The 20,208-nt window shown below is 47.5% G+C and overlaps 1 protein-coding gene across 2 annotated transcripts; it reads left to right on the top strand.

Moving 5' to 3' along the window:
• The first annotated feature begins 8,822 nt into the window (after nucleotides 1-8,822).
• Nucleotides 8,823-20,088, top strand: PICK1 (protein interacting with PRKCA 1). 2 transcript variants are annotated; one of them, XR_012043718.1, is made up of 14 exons: nucleotides 8,823-8,968; nucleotides 10,014-10,105; nucleotides 10,877-10,988; nucleotides 11,476-11,604; nucleotides 11,728-11,794; nucleotides 13,096-13,185; nucleotides 13,612-13,665; nucleotides 13,765-13,827; nucleotides 14,175-14,308; nucleotides 15,106-15,198; nucleotides 16,191-16,241; nucleotides 17,719-17,863; nucleotides 18,130-19,724; nucleotides 19,977-20,088. XR_012043718.1 is itself a non-coding variant. In XM_072869356.1 (13 exons), exons 2-13 carry the CDS (start codon nucleotides 10,065-10,067, stop codon nucleotides 18,369-18,371), a joined length of 1,221 nt encoding a protein of 406 aa, XP_072725457.1. In that variant the 5' UTR covers nucleotides 8,823-8,968; nucleotides 10,014-10,064; the 3' UTR covers nucleotides 18,372-20,088. The 2 variants fall into 2 exon arrangements, 1 of the variants encoding a protein (XP_072725457.1); XM_072869356.1 differs by having other exon boundaries at nucleotides 18,130-20,088.
• Nucleotides 20,089-20,208: the final 120 nt, after the last annotated feature.

The following is a 20,208-nucleotide window of genomic DNA, read 5'->3' as shown; positions in this document are numbered from 1 at the left end:
TAAGGTCACTGCAACTTCCACAATGACCTTTCTGCAACAGAAACAATTCCCCAGCCAAATTCCCACCTCCCTACCTTTTAGAGCATTTGGGTATGTCCTTCGCTGATACTGCCTTCTGCAAGAAAATAAAATTCTTCAGTCTCACTTGAAGCAAATCTTGCTGTTTCTGCCTTTCTGCTCATCTTCTTCCCTACAGACTCTCTTCACTCCTTTCACTACCCTTTGTCTCGAGTCCATCTCAGTCCGTGTTGTGCTTTAGGTGAACACGGCATATGCTGCCTGGCTCCATCTGCCAAGCTTTCTGCACTCTTCTCCTATTCAGTGCCTTAACTATTTTGGAAGACCCTTGAAACAATCATTAAATTTCAGCCTTAGTGACTTCCTGCACACACGCATACAAAGCTGTGGATGTAAGGCGTTATCTGGAGAATTTTTATTCCTGTGGAGAAGGGGAATGGATTATACAGATAAAAGGGCCATTATATTCCCACATTAGAAGGACTTCTTGTCTGGTGGATTTTAACCAAGCTGGTTAAAACATCATAAAAATGGTGCACTGACCAATTCCTTATATTCGTATGACTGTGCCCACAATAAAGATTTGTGCTAAGTCAACCATATCTGTTTCAAAACTGCATGCAGAGCAGCTTTCATTGTAAAGCATCAAACCCATCTAATATGTAATAATTAACGAATATGTAATAATCATCTTCCTGCCTCCCGGCTTGATAACATCTAAATGCATCCCAATGCAGACACAGAAATCCTTACTGCAATCCCAGCTGTGCCCCACTGCTCCCACAGTCGCTCTGTCCTACAGGGTGCTTGCCAGGAGGGTACAGTCAGCCTCAGTGGATAAACACTGATTATCCCCATCACAAAGGACAACCGAAGCACCCTGAGATGAAGTATTTACCCTGGTCAATCCAGAAACTCGTGAATTCAAATGTGCATCTAATGCTACAAACGTAAACCTCCCCCACCAAGCAGTGCCCTGACGAAGCAATGCATTGCTGGATCCTCTTAGAAACCCCCATTTAGCAATGGTGAAACAAGGAAAAGGATTTGCTTCTCCCTGGTTCCAATTCCCCCTCACAGGGTGGAATCCCACAGTCCTGCAGTGGAGACTACTGTAGTCAAAGGCATTACATTGCCTAGACAGCCCTGTCAGGGTCATCTTTGCACCCTGTGGAGACTAAGAGGTCAGCTGTTGAAGTCCCTTTGCAAAAAAGAATCTACCACCATCTCTTTCACAGATGAGAAGCCCAAGGATGGATTATGGATTCCTACTTGGATAATTTTGGATGAATCAAGAAAAGAGAGGAGGGATAGCTGGATGGCTAAATAAAGCCAATGAGATCACATGTTCTGCCTTTTTATCTGCTTTTCTCTTTCTGCTTTTGGACAACAAAGCTTCCTTTTATACAGAAGAAGAGGGGGTAGGGAGGGTGGGGAGAGGGGGTGCCAGAGTCACCCCAATGGCCCCCGGTCACTTATCCACGCTCCTTAATGTGATGTTCCCACTGACAGAGACAGAAAAAAACAGTGATCTCATGATTCCAGAGACGATTCTTGCAAACAACCCTGGGAGATGAGGGGTGAAGGGGACAGGAAAGAGGGGTAAAGGATGAGTGAGGAAAGGCGAGAAAGGGAGAGGAAAGGGTAGGAGTGACAGGGAGAGGGGACATGGGAAGCAGGACCTTGGAGGACAACTGTGGATGGAGTTAGAAACTGAAGGTCAGAATGCAAAAGAGGATGTGTAGAGGGATTGTAGGGAAAAGGAGAAGAAAGAGTCTTGAGACCAAGGGTAGTAGGACTGGTGGAAGAAGGTTAGGTGTGACATTGTATGACAGGACTGAGGTCTGGGTCAGGGATAAGAGTGGACTGAGTTCTCGATGTAGGAAAGGGAGGCTGGGCTCAGAGACAGTGTGGTGGGACAAGAAACAAGGGCTTGATATGAGTGTGAGAAGGAAAGGAGGGGGAAGTACCTATGGGGCTGCGAGCAGGAGGGGCAAGACTTACTGAAACTTGTTACTTCTGCATTCTGCTTACACAAAACCAGGTCACCAAATCTGCCAAGAGAATAATCCTGGTCCCTTGCAGCCCCAGAGCCAACAGATGCCAGGAATGCGATGGGGAGTGAGATTTATCACCTGAGACATTCAGCCATGTCCAAGGAAGGCAGTGGTGAGGCAGTGGGGCTGGAGACAGGCAGCCTGGTTTCCACTTTGGTTGGGTTGATCTCTCTGCAGGAGACCTTCACACCTGCACGGAGGAGCACTGCGTGTGTATTACACCTCCCCTGCCAGCAGCCACTTCCTTCAGCCTTCTTCCTTTCCTTCCCTCCTGCCCTTTCTTCCCTCCTTCCCTTCTTCCCTCCCTCCATCCTTCCTTGCTGCCCTCCCACTGGGAGACTCAGTGCAGTTGGCAGGAGATGTCCCACCTTCTTCTCTATCCCCCCGGGGAACCTGCCACCCCAGCAGCCCTTGTCCCTTAACCAGCGAAGCAGCCAGGGCCCAGCAGGAGGCTTTTGAGCCCGCAGGGCTCCTGATGGAGCTGGGACAAAGAGGGGGACGAAGAACTGGGGAAATAACAAAAAGAAAAAGTGTCTCCCATCATGAGCTGCCATCTCCATGTCTCATGGCTGTCCCTGACACTGGTCTGTCCCGGGGGCTCATCACATTTCCCCCCTCCTCTGTCTGCTCCGTGGCAGCTAATCGGTGACCCACTGACAGTCTCTGTCCATCACTCGTCTCTGCACACAATGGGGTAATTAAACCCTGACCCTCCACTCCTTTTATCCGTTTCCTCTGTGCAGTCACTCCCCGAAACGGCAGAGGGGAGGGCTTGCTGTGGAGGCTCCTGCCCCAGCCTCCAGCTGTAACGAAGATGTAAAGCACAGGAAGGACTTGCTGTGAAAAGAAAGATGCTGAGGGGGCAGCCAAAGAGTTATTGAGCGGTACAAGGCTTCCCCCACACTTACGCTGAGCTCTGCTGACCTGCTTCCATCATGGACATTTGTAAACCTTCAACTCTTTATCATCACGCCCACAGGTTGTCCAGCATCATCCCCTGCCCATGCATACCTACAGCAAACCCACTGCTCCTCTGTGTGTCCTCAGGGCAGTGCCAGGTGTAGCTGCCCAGCTCAGGTCTAGCAAAGCTTTCTAGGAGCCTCAATACCTCCAGCGCTGGGCTTGCTCCCGCACAATACCACCCAGCTTTGTTGATGCGCCCCGACCCTAAGCTTCTGCACTCCCTGGTGCGAACCCATGGCCTCCGCTCGGGCTAAGCGCAGTGCCTCAGGCCTGACCCATTGGACTTTCCTCATTAAACACTTGCAGAAGGGCAGAGGGAGTTCTCAGTGGCAGCGCGCATCCCACGGAGCACGGCTGGCCAGGACGAGGTGATGTTACTCTTGCCTGCAAGGCAGGACAAGGGAGGATGCACCCAGTGACAGGAGTCACGAAATGCCAGGAAGTCTTTTTTTTTTTCTTGCTTTCTTTTTTCTGGCTTTCTGGCACTCCATAAAATTTATTACACAGATTGATAAACAGCCAGAAATGATGCTGAGCAACTCAGACTCTGCTTCCTCCTCCCTACCCTGAGTGGGGAAGCTGCCTCCCTCCCACGCATGAGCAAGAAGGGCTGGGGCCACCCGGGGAAGGGCATGACGGGTAAAGCAGTGCCCCCGAACAATTAAGCACTGTCCCAGGCATTGCACACCCCTGTCCCGGGAACAAAAGAGTCACACACAAGAGACCTGACTGTGAAGCCTCCATCCGCTTTCATCACTGACCCCCGGGGCAGTCAGGGCACAAGGTCAGCCCACTTAAACTCCAAACTCAGCCAGAAATAGAGCTGGGAAGTGGGCAAGGGTGGCCAAGTGCAGGGGTCCCCAACCATTTGAGGGGTTCTTTGACTGAGCCATTTCATTTCATCAAAGACATTTTTTTCTGGAAGGAAAATGAAGAGCAGCGGGTGTGAAGGGAGTAAGGGGGAGGCAGGGTGTTCACCGTGAATTATGACCACTCTCAACAAGAGTCTTTTACATTGCGGAGGTGAGGAGAGGATGGGGTAATTGGGCATATTAGACCCATGCATAATGAGGGCAAGTCTCTGCCTCTTTCCCACCCTCCACTCTGCCACTGCTCACAAGATGTGGTTCCCCCATGTGCCCCGTCGCTATTCCACTGTGGGACTCAACACCCCAAGGGCTCAACCCAAGGACCACAAGCTTTGATAGCACCTCGCCAGACTGGCAGTCCTCCTGGGCTGTGCAATAGCATGTGGTCATGCCCCTGATGTGGAAAGGCTGAAGGTTGCCTTATAAATTAAAAACAATCAGCCAAGCCAGGGCTCATGCTTTCCACCTGCAGGGTCTCAGAAAACCCATTAGGCTTTAAGTCGCTGTTTTTTCGCGTTGTAAATACTGCCTTTGCATGTAATGCTTTTATATAGGTAACAGCTGTACCTTCCAGGGGTCAGCACTGAGTAGTATATTAGTAGTAGGTAAGAACAGATGCTCCCGAGACCTATCTCCTTGACTAGGAGGAGAAATCTGTGGGGACAAATTCAAGGGGGCGTGAAACACGTTTGGTGCATGTGGAAATACAATGCATCTACCACAGAGCATTGTCCATTTCACCAGGCTTCTTCCCTCTGGATAAGCTTCTGATAATCCTAAATGCAGGAAATTTCAGAGGAAGGACAATTAAAACACCCAGCAAAAAAAAAAAAGTGCAAAAGGAAAAAATTAATCAATGCACAAAAATACTGCTTTTCACCCCAAAAATGTGAAATTTCACCATCCAAACTAAGTCAACCTGAACTCCAAAGGACAGCAATACTGTGTTCTGCTGAAACTCTATGGGGCAAGTACTCAGAGCTTGGTGACCCCATGGGCAAGGATATCTCCAGCTTGTCAGAATGAACTGAAGGTACATCTCGTTCTGGGAAGAGTTTGAATGCAGAAGCGATAAGATGTACAGGTTGGGAAACAAGCAGTCAGGTCATTTGTAGCCATGTTTTCAATGTTTCTCACCCCTTCCTCTCTGAGTTGGTAGCCCCAGGATGCAAGTGCTAACAGCAAACACCCACCTCAGCGTGTGATAAACCACCCCTGCATATGACTGTCCCCTGTTCCACCTCAGTGGGGCCACCACCACCTCCATCCCCACCTGCACCATGTAGAGGCCCCTGCAGGGGTCTGGAGCACCCAGCAGAAGCGGGGCAGGGACAGGGCAGGCAGGCTGTGGAGCGGTGGGCAGGGAATACAATCCCCACACTTACCCACTGAAAGTTCCCCCCAAAACAGACAACATGGCTCGAGGGACAGCAATTGAGGAGGATGTTAGCTCAGCGTTAGTTGTGTTGATGCTGACAACAGTAGCAGAAAAGCAGCCAGAAACATGAGATTCAGCCCAGACCCAGTACAGAGAAATGCATCTGAGTGCCAAGAAGCTAACTAGTCATGCAACGTGTGATCTGCTTGCAGACTCCTTATTACATGTGATGAAAGACAAGCAGAAGGGAGTTTGACTCTCAGAGCCTGGGCTGACTTTTCATGGGTTGTCTATTTGGGGGTGGAAAAATGTCTGTACTTGCAGACTGAGCCCTCTTGATCCAAGCTGTATTGGTAGACTGTAAGCAGTGAGCCCACTTTTCAGGATAAAGCTGCGTTTCAGATTTTTTATACAACAATTAATCAAACCTATTCTTGCAAATGAACAGCTTCCTGAGATTTTTTTACACGTTGGCTAGCCTTTTTTTTTTATTTTTGATAACCATTTTCATCAGTAATTCATTACTTTTTCCCTTGGGAGGAGGCAATTGGCTGGATTTCTAATATTGAGACAGACATGGCTTTAGGGCACATGCAGATTCATTCTCCATCTGACTCAGAGAGAATCCAATCGATCTTGGACATGTTGGAGCGACTGTACACAAAAGGCAGGGTCAGTCAGCACATGCATACAGAGGCCGATGCTTCAGGGACATACTGAAGGACATACACAATGCACACACATCACTGGAGTGGCACAAAAGCAAGGCACATCAGACCTACAGGTTTTGGCCTTGTCAGTGTCAGCAGGTCTGTTTTTTTACACCAGGCTAGTTCTGCCTCTTGTCTTTCTTTCTTTCTTTCTAATGGCAGGAGCTGCCAGAAAGGAGAAATTCACTGCCCTTTTTTTTTTCCCCTTGCAGCTCTAGCAGCAGAAGCAGACCCAGGAGAAACAAGGTCCTGGTACTTCTTTTAACTGGTCTGTTGTTCAGCCATGCACAAGCTCTGAGCAATGATTTATGTTATGCAGGTGTTCTCCTAGGTGTGGGGGAAACTTTTTTTCCCCTTGCAGTAAAATTGGAGAAATAGCCCACCCCTGCAAACCCAGAAGGCCTGAATCCAGGCCCCCTTCCTGCAGCAGAAGTTCTCAGCAGTGCCCACACGGTGGAGCTCCCCCCTTAGAAATGAAGCTCAGCTGCCTGGCCTGGTGGTCACCTCCTCAGGGGGTGACCCTGCAAAGCCCATGGTCACGAAGCAGGAGACAGCAAAGGGACAGTGTGGGACTCTCCACTGCACGGAGCAGTCGTGCCATGGCATGGCACAGACAGCATGCCTGACTTCTGCCTCTGCCGACGATCTGCTGTGTGACATTTGCTTAATCAGCTCTTGTCTCTATTAACTGTCAACTTTAGGGAGGGTTATTCAGGGTTTCCTCTAAGTTCGGCAGTGCCCAGCTAGCCAGGAGCTGGACTCCAGTGGCGGCTGCAATGTAACTGTATCGCAAATATGTTAACCCCCAGTTGTCAATAGCAATATTATATGCTCTGAGGAGGACAGGGGGACAGATTTTTTTAAAAAATTTATTTCAAAGTAAGTATTTAAGAAGAAAGTTATGGATAGTTTTTTTGATCCAAGAATTTGCAAGAGAATTACACAAGAAAATGTTTCCAAATGTTGCAGGGTCTCTCGGGGTCACAGCATTGCGGCATCTGTCCAGTTACATTTTACCGTTTCTAGGGATAGATATTCCACCACCTCTCTCAGCTACTGCAACAGTACTTACCCACCCTTACAGTAATTGTTTTTTCCTTTCATCTAACTGGAATTTTCATGGTGCAACTTGCGACCCTTGCCTCTTGCTGTGCAAAAGCCTTGGGAAGAGACTGGCTCTGTCTTCGCTGGATCATCTTCAGCCACAGTCAAGTGCCGTTGTACTGCTGAGCTCCAGTGAGCTCCTCACGTACAGAGATCAGGGCCTGGTTCATCAATTCTAGCGCTTCACTGATGTAAAACTCCTGTCAGCGTCCAGGGTCAGGATGTCAATCTCTTGTCTTCAGAGAGCTCCTACCTGAAGGACTTGCATTTCTCATTTGGCTTCCCTTCATAAATAAATCACCTCTTAGACCCAGGACTTCAAAGTGATTATTAACAACACACTCTTGCCCTTGTACTCCAGCATTGTGGGTGGCTTCAGTCAGTGTTTTGATGTATGCAGTCAAGAGGTTCATGGGGCTGCACGCTGCAAACACTAACTACCCTCTCAGCCAGCAAGAGAGGTCATTGTCATCGGCCAGTCCTTGTTCCTGGTCACGGAGGAGTTTTCAGTTCAAAGAGTGCAATTTTTTTTTTTTTTTGATCTGCGTCAATAAGTCAGGTTTGGCAGCCTGGTAATGGCTCAGAAGCCAGCAGCAGCTGGAAGAGATGACACATAACGCAACAGGCAGCCACATTCTTCTGGGAAATCAAAGCATTCTCCCAGTGATGGTGCTGTCTTGATGGAGGCAGAAAATTCATTTGAACACCTAACCACTACCCCCCCACACATCACAGAGGAGCAAAATGTGCAGAAGCTTGGCGATCCTGCCATACGCATGGCAGCGCGGTGGTTTTGCATACAGCTGTGCTGACTGGCTTCCAAATCACTGCTTCCACAGGTCGCCGCTGGCCTGCCAGCAGTAGGGGCAATGGTGCCAACCAGTTTCAAAGCTCTTTGTGTCCCTGCTGTCATCTGCATCGTCAGTCCAGGACATGTTCACATTCACAAATGTCTTTCTGAAATGCTCCTTTCTGTGGGAGGCCAATGCTCAGTGTATTTGTACAGGGTACATCACCTTCTAGAGGTAAGAGCTCTGTATTTTTCCAGGTGACAAGTGCAAGAGAGCATCTTTTCCTCAAGATGGGCACACTTTGGGTGCCCCTCCTGGTGACTGAACAGCTGACGGGTCACCACGATCCACTAATAACAGCAGTAGGACAAGCCATGGCGCTGCTGTTTCATGCTGTGCCGTGAAACCCTTAAATCTGTTCCACTCAGCAGTTCCCATCCTCTGCCTCAGCTGCTGCCACCACTGCAGCTCCCCCTCTGCGACTCACTGAGCCCAAAGCTCTGCCTCCTGGGCCCCACAGTAGCTGGGGTGCCTCAGATACCTAAAGCAGACTTGGACGTAGCCCAAAACCAGGGCTGGAGGCTGCAGGCCTCGCTCCCCCATACTGCCCAGCCCTCCCTCCCTGCGTGCCGTGGTGGCCGGAGGGGCCCGAAGGCCTCGAGGCGAGGCGGGGCGGGGCACACACGACACACCCGGAGGACAATTTCTCCCAAGAGCAGCTCTCCGCCGGCCCAGCTCCGTGAACCGGCCGCACCGGAGGGGGCTGGCCGGGCGGAGGGATGGCGGCCCCTTCCCCTCAGGCCGATGAGCCCCTCCCCGTGGGAACCCGAGCGCGGGGCCGGGGCCGGGGCCGGGGCGACACCGCCAGCGCCGCGCCGCTCTCAAGATGGCGGCAGGAGCGAGCTGGCCCCGCCCCCGCGGGTCTCCGTCCCCATGGCAACGCGGCGCGAGCGGAGGGGGCGGAGCTCCGCCGGCCGCTCGGGTGCTTCCGGACTGTCCCCGGCGGTGACGTGTCGGCGGGCTGACAGCGCCGGGCGGCAGGTGGCGGCGGGGGCCGCGCGCCAGGCGGCCACTTCCGGTGAGCCACGGGACCCCCCACACACACACATGCACCCACCCACCCCCGCCCCTCAGGGCCGCGCCCCCGCGGTTGCCCCGGCGACGGTTTCTGTGGGGAAGGGTCTGGGGGTCGTGCTCCCCCCCCCCCTGCCCGGGCCCTGTCAGGGAGACCCCCCCAAAAACGGCCAGGCCAGTGCCCGGTGCGCCCCCCTCGGGTCTGTGGGCTGGGGCTGAGGCCTCGGGCCGCCGGGAGACCCCGCCGTCAGGGCCTAACGCCGAGCCTCCCATGCCAGGCCCTCGCCCCGCGGCCCCCGGGCCCAGCCTGGTGAGAGGGCGGCAGGTGGCGGAGACCTCGCACCACGCAGCGGCAAAGGGCTGTGCCTGACGTGCGAGGCCGCTGCCAGGAGGGACGCGGTGTGGCGAGCTGTCGGCAAAGCCCTCGCCCATTGGCGGCCAGTGGGATTGGATGTGGCGGTAACCGCTTCGGGAGGTTGCCGCTGCGGTGCGGGGCAGCATCACCATGCCTTTGGTGCTGCCAAAGGACGAGCGAAACCAAAACATGTCTGCTAATTAAATAGAAAATGAAACAGGGGCTTGTGCATGGGGAAATAATGAGGCTTTTTGTGAAAATGAGTTGCAAAAAGCTTTGCGTAGCCTCCCGAGATAGGAGACGAACATCAAAAAGTGGCATAACTTGCTATGAAGTCAAGAACAAGATGGAGATGTTTAATAGATGCAGGGGATAAAACTGCAAATATCTTCAGCAGCCATGGTGCAGGCAGAGCGTATGAAGAAGCAGCTTCCAGAAAGGACCACGTTTTCTTCTGTGCTTTGGAAATACTGCACGTGTGTGGGTTTTGAAACATGCAGCATTCAAACTCGAGGACTTTCTCCTGTCTCATTCAGGGCAGAGAATCAGAGACACTTGACATGTTTTTCATCTTTGATATAAGAACAGAGACCACCATGTGACATTCAAAAAAAAAAAAAAAAGAAGGGGATCAACAAGGGTGATGGGTTGATTCTCTGCAGCTTATTGGGCTTATTCTGTTCTTTCTTCCCAGGGAGTTTGGAATAAGCAGTTTCAGACGAACAGGTTTCACTTAACCAAAACAATGTTTGCAGATTTGGACTATGATATAGAGGAAGATAAACTGTGAGTGTTTCGTTTGTCTTTTCCTGTTTTTTGCTAACAATAGAAACAGTCTTTGCAGCCAAGACCTAATGGGAGTGGATAAATTTACCTGCTCCTAATGCTGTGTGCTGAAGAGTCAGGCTTGCTGTTCAGTCCTGATTTCTTGCTCCCTCTGGGGACTGGGGATGAGGCATCGCTGTGCTGGTGAGCAAAGAACGCTTTCTGGTGCTGTGCAATTACTACCCTGCATTTCTGATTGCAAAGCAGTGCTGACAAATCTTCTGTAAATTAGTGACCTTAGCCAGAGAAAAGAATATTTATAATGGAGTAAAGATAATAAGAGGCAAGAAGAAGTGGAGAGAAACTCTAGACTCCTTAGGTCTGTAAGGAGGAGATCACTGGCATTTCCTGAGCAAGTAAAAGGTTTGATGAGATTAGCAATTAATTTAACATGGAGCACTTGTCTTGCATCTCATTTATGCTGTGCAAGTTCTCCTGTCGCTCCAGCACTAAGAGCAGATTAAACACTCTCTAAAACATGATAGTGTTTCCTCAGTGCCTAGTGATGGATGAGGGTGTCTCTCCCATGCATGCAGTCTCAAAAAAGATAGCCCAGAAGGCCTTTCTGCTGGCGCATGCTGATAGACTCCATGGCAGAGATAATGTGATGAATTCAAATGTGCAGTGCCCATTATGTTTTCAGTTTGTATCACCTCAGATACCAGAGTTGTTTCATACACATGCAGCTCTGCCTACCGTGTCCAGTTATTCATTCTCCCTTTCTCATTCTAGGGGGATCCCCACTGTACCTGGGACAGTTACCCTGAAGAAGGACTCTCAGAACCTGATTGGGATCAGCATTGGGGGAGGAGCACAGTACTGCCCCTGTCTCTACATTGTCCAGGTGGGCACCTGGGGAAGAAGAATAAACCATCTTTGTAAAACAGTGTTGGCCTGAGAGATGGAAAGCGTGGAGAGTCCTATGCTATTTGTTTTTCTCAAAGTGGGAGACATCATCTCACTTTCCAGTGAATAAGATTTCCTTACCCTAGTACCTAATAGGTGTGGAAGAATTAAATTAAGACTTCTGAAATTATCCTTCTCCTTGGAGAGCACGTTAGAATTCACAGGAGAATGGTGTGACATTCTCAACCTCAAGAAATCCTATGCTTGAGGAGGTACGTCCTGGAGGCAAGAACTTCCTGAGAGAACAAGATGATCAGCCCACCTCTTAGTTAGGAAAGGGGAAAAACTGCGACTTCACCATGAACAAAATACAACCGAGTTAAATAGGAGGAATGTGATTGTCCCTTTTTTGTTCTTCAGCCTTGCATTCACCTTTCTCTTCCTCCGGATTCCAGACTACCTGTGCTCTGTCTCCTCTCCGCTAGGTATTTGATAACACTCCAGCAGCCTTGGATGGCACTGTAGCAGCTGGTGATGAAATCACAGGCGTGAATGGGAAGTCCGTCAAAGGGAAGACCAAGGTGGAGGTGGCCAAGATGATACAGGTGGTAAAGGTGAGAGGTAGGAGGGGGCCACTGGAGCTTCTGGGTCATCATTTACGGTTTATTGTCCATTGGTAAAGGAAGCCACTGCTACTTGCTTCCAGCACAGCAGTTTTGGATTTGCTCTTTCTACAGGGGGAAGTGACGATTCACTACAACAAGCTTCAGGCCGACCCAAAGCAGGGCAAGTCTTTGGATATCGGTAAGACTGGTTTCTTTCACCCTAGAGTGTTAAAGTGACATGGAGTGGTGAAAGATTTATCACAGCTAAAAGCAAAGTAAAATTCTGGTTCCGTTCTTCCTCTTCACTCAGTCATTTTCATATGGATACTGTCAAAGAGAATTACAGGTTAAAAAAACCCCTTCCCTGACTTCTTGAAATAGTCTTGAAAGTTAAATTGAGGCTTGACTGTTGTTGTGGGAGGCTTTCTTTTCTGTGCTGTGTTTAGCATGGATGATGAAACTCAACTAGATAATTAATTAATTTATTTTTAATACATGTAAGTTATGCTGATCTATTGAGAGTTTCAGCCATACACAGAAATGCATCTGTCAAAAAACACTGGTTGCAGTTTCTCAGCTTGGAGAACAGTGATGAAATACCTATCTACACTGAGTTTTGTACAACCATAAATTTTATAGGAGTGGGGTGAGGCTTTATTTCTAAAATAAAGTGTGTGTTTTGACCTAAGCCTACACAGCTGTCTCCATTACATGGTCTACCTTTCTCACCTTCCTAAAAAATCTATCTATTCTTTTTCCTTTCTTTTCTTTTCATGGTGATTAAGGTGCTAATGAATTGACAGGGGTTCAGGACTGAGCTGGATTTCTGGGGAAACAGAAGTGCGGTGAGAATATGGTATTTTCCAGAGATGCTGAACACTGTGGCTCCAGCTGAGTTCTTGGGCAGGCACTTGGCACCCCTGCAAGTTTGCCTCTAAATAAATGTAGCTGAATCATCTGATTCCAAAGAAGGCATAATTGTTTCTAGTAATTTGCAGGGTATGACCACCAAAGACAGAAATGAATTCCATCAAAGGGTGACAAAAGGGTTTAACTAAGATCCAAAAGATGAAAGTAAGCAAAGGGATAACTTTGAGCATTAAATCCTATTTGTCTTGCTTTCAGCCTTGTCTCCTCACTTCAGTCGAAGTAATACAGCAAGTAGCAGAAGCAAAGTTTAGTTCCAAATATCATGATAGGTAGCTTATAGCAAAGTGATTTATTGGAATAGTCTTCCAAAAGAAGGGCTGGAGCTCTATGGATTGAAGTATATAGGATGTGAGGGCAGAACAGACAGAAAATAGAAGATGTGCTATGTATGGCTGGACCGAACATCTAGTTTCTATGGTATTCTTTTTCTGCTTACTACCTCAAGAGTGAGTTAAGTTCAGAATGGCCCGTTTATTCAATGCCTGAGAAAGTGGTAAAGTATGCTAGTGTGCTTTTCATGCCCGTAGAAATGACCCTGATCCTGGTTTGCAACTCTCTTTTGGCCTTTAGTATTGAAGAAGGTAAAGCATCGACTGGTAGAGAACATGAGCTCAGGGACAGCGGATGCCCTGGGGTTAAGCCGAGCCATACTTTGCAATGGTAAGTATTGTCCAGGAGGACATTTTCTTAAGGGAACACTTAACCCTCTTGTGCTTACCAGCTTTTTATAGTTACTTGCACGTTCCACATTATTCTTTCATAATTCTTTCCTTCTGCTATACCTCACTGTTGTGATTGCTTCTGTCCTTCCTGAGTGATATATCCTGTCATTGAGGCCATTTAAATGTTAGCTAAGGTCAAATTAATGTAAAGTGGGGACCCACTTAGTGAATGCTGATAGGTGATAACACCACACTGTAAAACTAGTTGGCAGTTATTTTAAAAGTTTCCCGTGTTGAACCAGGGGGCAGGCTTCAGAGGTGAGAGAAATTTGAACCAAAAATATGAAACTGGTGTTTTTCCAGTCGGTCAAGTCTTAACCATGTCCTGTTGTAATTCTGTGTTCTGATTCTTGTTTCCTTTTAGATGGACTAGTGAAGAGATTAGAGGAGCTGGAGAGGACTGCAGAGTTATACAAAGGTAAACTGTGTCTTCCATCAGACACCAGATGGGAGAGAAGGATGCCTCCATTATGTTTCAGTGAAATGACTTAAAAGTTTTTTCTGGCTTCCATCACAGGGTTGACAGAGCACACCAAGAGTCTTCTCAGGGCTTTCTTTGAGCTATCCCAGACACACAGAGGTAAAGAATCTTGAGAGAAGGGAGCAGAAATCTTTGACCTCCAGTTTCAGGAGTTTTAGTCAGTACTTAGATGCGTGATTCCCTCACTCAAAGAAAACTAAGTGTTGCAGAAATGAGCTGGGAAGGGCTGCTCTCCTGGCATTAGCGATCATGGTGCTAACACAGGCCCTGTCTTTCACATGAGACATTGAAGAAATGCCCTGCAAACCTCTGGTCTTAAGGGAATATGTAGCATCATTCCCCAGCTAATTGCAAGGTTATGGGAAGGAGTTGTAACATTGGAGGCAAGATTCTTCTCCAGGGTCAACCTCTTCTTTCATCTGTTTGTATTTATTACCCTCATCCAGCATTTGGAGATGTTTTCTCTGTCATTGGTGTGCGGGAGCCACAACCAGCTGCCAGTGAAGCCTTTGTGAAATTTGCTGATGCCCATCGCAACATTGAGAAGTTTGGGATTCACCTTCTGAAAACAATTAAGCCGGTAAAGAATTTAACTGTAGGAGTAAAGGGTCTGGAGAAGAGGGGAATCTAGAAAGACAGAAGCATGTCTTTGATGGTGTGGTCTTATAAATCATTCATTGTGGGAAGAACTGTCTTTGTCTGCTTTCCTTCAGGGAACTCTCTTCATAAAGAACCTAAGAAGTAATGTAGTGAATGTATCAATCTTGTCCCTTTGACTTTTGCACATGAGTATATTCCTCTCCTTTTCTTTTGGGGATGAGGGGGTAGTTTGATCCGTGTAGTCCCTAGAGCCTGTTCCCTGATATTGGTACCCATAATTAAAAGATATCACTAAATTTAAAAGAGTTTAAATAAGCAGACCAGGAACAATTTAAGGATTACAATCAATATATTTGAGTGAGAGTCTCCAGGGTGTCTGTCCACTTAGTTTATCAAAAAGAGGATTAAATGTTGATTTGGGCACCACTTTCAATGCCATGTTGGATGGACAACATTGAGTAATGGGCCTTTGAATCAGGGAAAGCGGTTTCCAGGACCAATTGAAAATGAAACAAGATGAGTCGAAAGAAGATGAATTCAGACTAGAAGTGACACATGCATTTCTAACACTGGAACCACTTGCCAGTGACAGTAATGGATGCTCTAACCATGGCAATTCTGAGTCAAGATCAAACATTTTCTTTCAAATATGCTGTAGTTCAAAAAAGAGTTAACTCGAGGCAGTCTCATGACCTGTGCTGGTTAGAAGGTTGCATTTGATGAATTGTAGTCATGCTTTTTGGTCTTGTATTCAGCAACAGGATGTTTCCCTTGCAGATGCTTACTGACTTGAATACATATCTGAATAAAGCCATTCCTGACACAAGGCTGACTATCAAAAAATACCTGGATGTCAAGTTTGAATATTTGGTGAGCCGCTTGCTTTTGGTTTGTTTTTTTTTTTTGTGCTGGTTGAAATTAAGTTTCATAGAATCATAGCCTGAAAGTCACATATAGCCTATACGATCACATATCCATCCTTCCACAATCCATGCGAGAATGCATTATTTTTTCCAATTCTTTGTCTACTGCCAGATTACTCAGATTCAGACACCTGCTTCTAACCTAATAATTCTCACTGGTAAGAAAGATCTCCCAGAATCCAGATAACTTATTTTCTACATGACCGAATTAATTTCCTGATTTATTTCTAAAGAGTTCCTATGCAAGTTATGCTCTTGAACTCCCCTAAATAGCTTTCCAGTCCATATTTTTCAGGTAGTTTTGGGTAGTCTTTCTTTAGCCAAAGTAAACAACTGTCAAGTCATATTTGCTTTCATTTAGACCATGCCTTTTTTTTCCTCCTCCGTTACACTCACCCATTGTTTTCTACACCCAGAAAGGGTAGGGTTATTAAGTGCGTCTGTTCTATAACTGTAGTAATCTATTTCCTTTTACCAGTTGAGAGAAGTATTCAGAGCTGCAGTGCTAAGGCAAGTGAATATGTCAGCATCTCTTCCCACATCAGTCCTTCCCACAATTCATCTTTATTTTTCCTCTTTACTTATTCCCTCCTCATACTTTTCTGGTACTGTGTTTTCCCAAACAGTAGAGGAACACAGGATTTTTCTTCTGCTGGGTTGTACTTATCTGAAGTATTTGTTCCTGTAATATAAACATTAAACGCCTTCTCTCTCCCCCACTGTTTCCTCTCCACATCTTTCTCTAAATAGATTTTCTTTCCACCTGAGATGTTTAATATACTCTGATCCCGCTGTGCTTTCCCCAGTGTCCTTAGCTGCAGCACTGAAGGAAGGCTTGAAATGGTACAACACTGTGGCTGTGGGTGATGGTGAAATTGCTTCTAATTCTTAATATTTTCTTCTTGTTTTGCCCTTTTTTTTTTTTTAAATCCTGCAAAGTCTTACTGCCTGAAAGTCAAAGAGATGGATGATGAAGAGTACAGCTGCATTGTGAGTACCAGTACTGTGGCAATGACAACTGCATGCTCTGTTTCTGCAGCTTCCATATGCACACTGCCTAGTAATTGCAAAAGCTCCTGTGCCTGTGTGCACCCAAACTAGTGAATACATCCTAAGAATTACACACATTTGTTGTTAACGTATTAGAAATTGGAGATCCTTAAATGCTACCTAGGAAACACTGCCAATAACTGTCATGAATCACTGGTGCTGTGAAATAGTAGAGGGACCAGACATTTCCTCTGCAGCTTCTTTGCTCGGTGGTTGCCTATCTCAGTGTTTAAGTAATATTAGCTTGTGTAAGGAGGATTAAGGTGTTATCTTCACAGATTCCATTTGTGTGTAGTGTACAGCTTATCATTAATTCTGGACTTGTTTCTGAGAAATGGAGGTTTAGCTTCTCTAGCAAAACGCATGTGAAAGCTGCATTTGTAGTTGAGGAAAACTGATTAAAGGATCTCTCTTAACAATAGGGGTTTTCCTAAAAATAGGTAATTTAAAATCAGAAGACTTTAAAAAAAACTGGCAACATTCTCCAGTAATAGTTTGCTGTCTGGTTTAGAGTTTTACAACTAATCCTTAACAGCTCTGTTTAAGATAGCTAAAGTTGTCCCCTGCATGCCCAGCTTCCCTGCATAAAAGTAAGATCTTGTTTTATCCTAGGTATTGATCTCAGAGCAGGGATTTGAATTTTTTGAATGCCCCATTCCCAGTGCCAGGAAGAACTAAAACTTCCTAACACAGCATTTAATTCTATCTTTCCTGATAAATGGGAAGGAAAGAATCACAGTCTTGCCCAGCAGAGTAACATCTTTGGGTTTTGGCGCATGCAGCATGCATTACCAAGCCATAGTCCGTAACACTGATTTTTATGTATGTTATGTTTACAGGTGCAAGAGAAGAATCCTGTTTTGCTGACAGATCTAACCCTTTTCTCTCAAAACTGTATTGTGGGACAACATATAGGTCCCTCCCTACTGGTTTCCAGCATTGTGCCTGGATGGTCGTAGATACCACAGGGTTCCCTATGTAGATGTACAATATGTTACACAATCCATATAGGGCAAAGCTTGCAGAGGAGGGCAGAAATTTTTGTGTGATTGATATAAATTAATATATCCCTCAGACCCTAAACTTGTTTGTTCATGGTGTCTGTCTTAACAGTTCAGATAAAAAGCCAGTCCACTTCTCCATGCTGGGTTGAAAGTTGCCTGTCCTGTCTTTGCTTAGTAGTGATGCTTTACTTTACCGTGGTTGGCGTGTATTTGACCTTCAAAATGGCCCCACTGACTGCCAGTTTGTTGACGTGGCTCAGTGTTCCTAATGTTTCATGCTTCCTGACTGCAGTTCCAGTGAGCTTGAGAGGGCTTGTAATAACCCAAGGTCACTGTGAGTCCGCATCGGTAGGCAACCTCTGTGTACAAGCACTGTTGTGGGAGTCTCTAAAACGGCGCCGTGTTTTTGGCAGGCTCTGGGTGAACCCCTCTACCGGGTCAGCACTGGGAACTATGAATACCGCCTTATCCTACGTTGCCGGCAGGAGGCTCGCACGCGCTTTGCCAAGATGAGGAAGGACGTGCTAGAGAAAATAGAGCTCCTGGACCAGAAACATGGTGAGTACCACTGCTGTGTCCAGCACCTGAAGGGCTCAGGCAGACATGGCTTTGGCCTTCATGCTCCTCCTTCGACTCAGCTCAGAAGTCTTTGCTGAAGAACCCGTCCGTGGCTGTGCCTGTGACATCCACCCTCAGAGGCCAAAAGGGATTAATGCGTAGGAGACTGTAACTAATACTGGCGAGGGAGGCTTGGTCACAGCCTTCATGCTCTGCTTGCGAAGGGGGTTTTCACCTGATTTGTTCCCAACTTGTCTCCACTACAGTGCAAGACATCGTGTTCCAGCTCCAGCGTTTTGTCTCCACGATGTCCAAGTACTATGACGACTGCTATGCCGTGCTCAGAGATGCGGATGTCTTTCCCATTGAGGTGGACCTTGCCCGCACTACTCTCAACTATGGGCAGAAGGACACATACACGGATGGGGCAGAAGAAGAAGGAGGAAGCGAGAGAGAGGGTAGCGGGAAAGAGGACGCAAATGGTGAAAAGCTTATTGATGATGCCTGAGTGTGCCTGCATGGCCGGAAGAAAGACTTTGCAGACTGTTACAAAAACATGTATTTCACATGGCAATTCGTCCTCTGTGACTTTCTGTGTATGTCCAGCCTGGGATTCCTCCTCTGCTTCGGGTGGGGGTGGCTGGTTGGATTGGGACCAACCTCTGCTTTCCTCTCTCTTCCCTTGCTTGTTTGCCTGGATATTCCTTTTTCCTCCAGAGACTTCTGCCCAACTTGGGTACTGAGGTGTGGGGAGGAAAATCCCCTACCACACCGCCATGTGACTCTGTGTACAGACAGGACACTGCTGGGTGTGTGGGATGCACCACTCCGCACTGGCACATGGAAGCCAGTTAAACATCTGGAGATGGTTATGAATGGCAAGAACAGCCCCTTCTGTCCTCCCCTTGTGCTATGGGAAAGTGTTAGCACCAGCATTGTTTTCTTCACCCCACTGCTCACTGTCTTCAAGCTTCCCATTCTCTGGCCTGTTTTAAGCTTCCTCTGTCTCTTCCATCTGTCCCCACGGGCTGCAGGACTGATTTTTGTAGGATGATCACTCCCACCGCTCCCATCTCTCTGTGCCACTGTTTTTAAGAAAGAGGAGCAAGTCCGAACTGATGCCTAGAACTGGCGGTGGTACACGTGATCTGATCATCCCCCCATCCAAGGGGCTGGGGGAAGCTCTCAAAGCAGGGGCTGGTGGAATTAGTTGCCTGGCATGCTGAGCTGCTCCAGCCCTACTGCAAAGATTTGGAAGTCTCTTCTCCTGGCTACCATCCTCTTCATAGTCCCTGAGCTCTTGCACAGCTGGCACTGTCTGCACACTCCATAGCTACACCCCAGGGCTAGAATGCTGCAGGATGTGGCTCTGCCCTTCCCTGCAGGAACGAGGGACCTGGCTCAGGAAGGAGCCCTCCTACTCAGCAGAGATGCTGAGGTGAACGTACTTGTCTGAGGCAGACAGGTTCCTGGGAATAACAGCAAAGCTGCATGCATTTCCTTTCCATCGTTCTCCTCTCTTACGGCTCCTTGCGATGGACAATAACCAAACGTGCTTCTTGAGGATGCGCAGCCAGTCCTGCGCACTCTTTCCTTGTGCAGGTGCCAGGAAGAGCCACCTTAGAACGGCAAAGGATATATTCCATCCTTAAACTAGAGAGGAGAGACAGGAAGCCTTGTGGAGAGTGGAAGACGTGGCCTGTAGGCAGAGACTTTGAGATGTTGAGTGGCATGCATGAATAGCGTACCAGCCCCTGCTCTCCTCTCTGCGCAACCTTTTTGTGCTGCCTCTGGGCCAGCCAGAAGCAGTAGCTAACATCCCATTCCCCAGCACAAGGGAAGGAGGGAAAGGAAAACCGAGGTAAGTGAGGCTGCTTCTTTCCTCCGTCCTTTTCTCTTCTCCCTCCACCCTTGTGGGCTGATCCCAGATGCAGATGGGATCACTTTCTCATTTAGCGGGCAGCACAGCTGCCAGGAGTGGTGTGCTTCTCAGAGGCAAGGGTTTTGACTTCTCTGTCATTACAGTCTAGCCGTAGTGAGAGAAGTTATTTAAGGGCATTAATTTATGATGGAGATGTTTATTTTGTTTTTTCTCTTTGATTTGTTTTTGGAGTTTTGTCATCTCTGTGGGTGCCTGGAAGAAAGCCATCCATGGTCAAGCTGCTCTGGAAGATTTAAATGGACTCTGATATACTGACTGTTGTCTCTAATAAAGAAAAATGTGACATTTCCTTTCCTGTCCTTCATGGGTTTTATTTAGAGATTTATTTGCTCATCCTCCGTTGGTTTTAATCTTAAAATATAATGATGGGAAGATGGGTGTCATGTGCTGGCCATTTTTTTTT

Source organism: Ciconia boyciana, chromosome 1, assembly GCF_034638445.1.
Source record: "Ciconia boyciana chromosome 1, ASM3463844v1, whole genome shotgun sequence".
Lineage (NCBI taxonomy): Eukaryota > Metazoa > Chordata > Aves > Ciconiiformes > Ciconiidae > Ciconia > Ciconia boyciana.
This window is presented reverse-complemented; position numbering and strand designations above follow the sequence as displayed.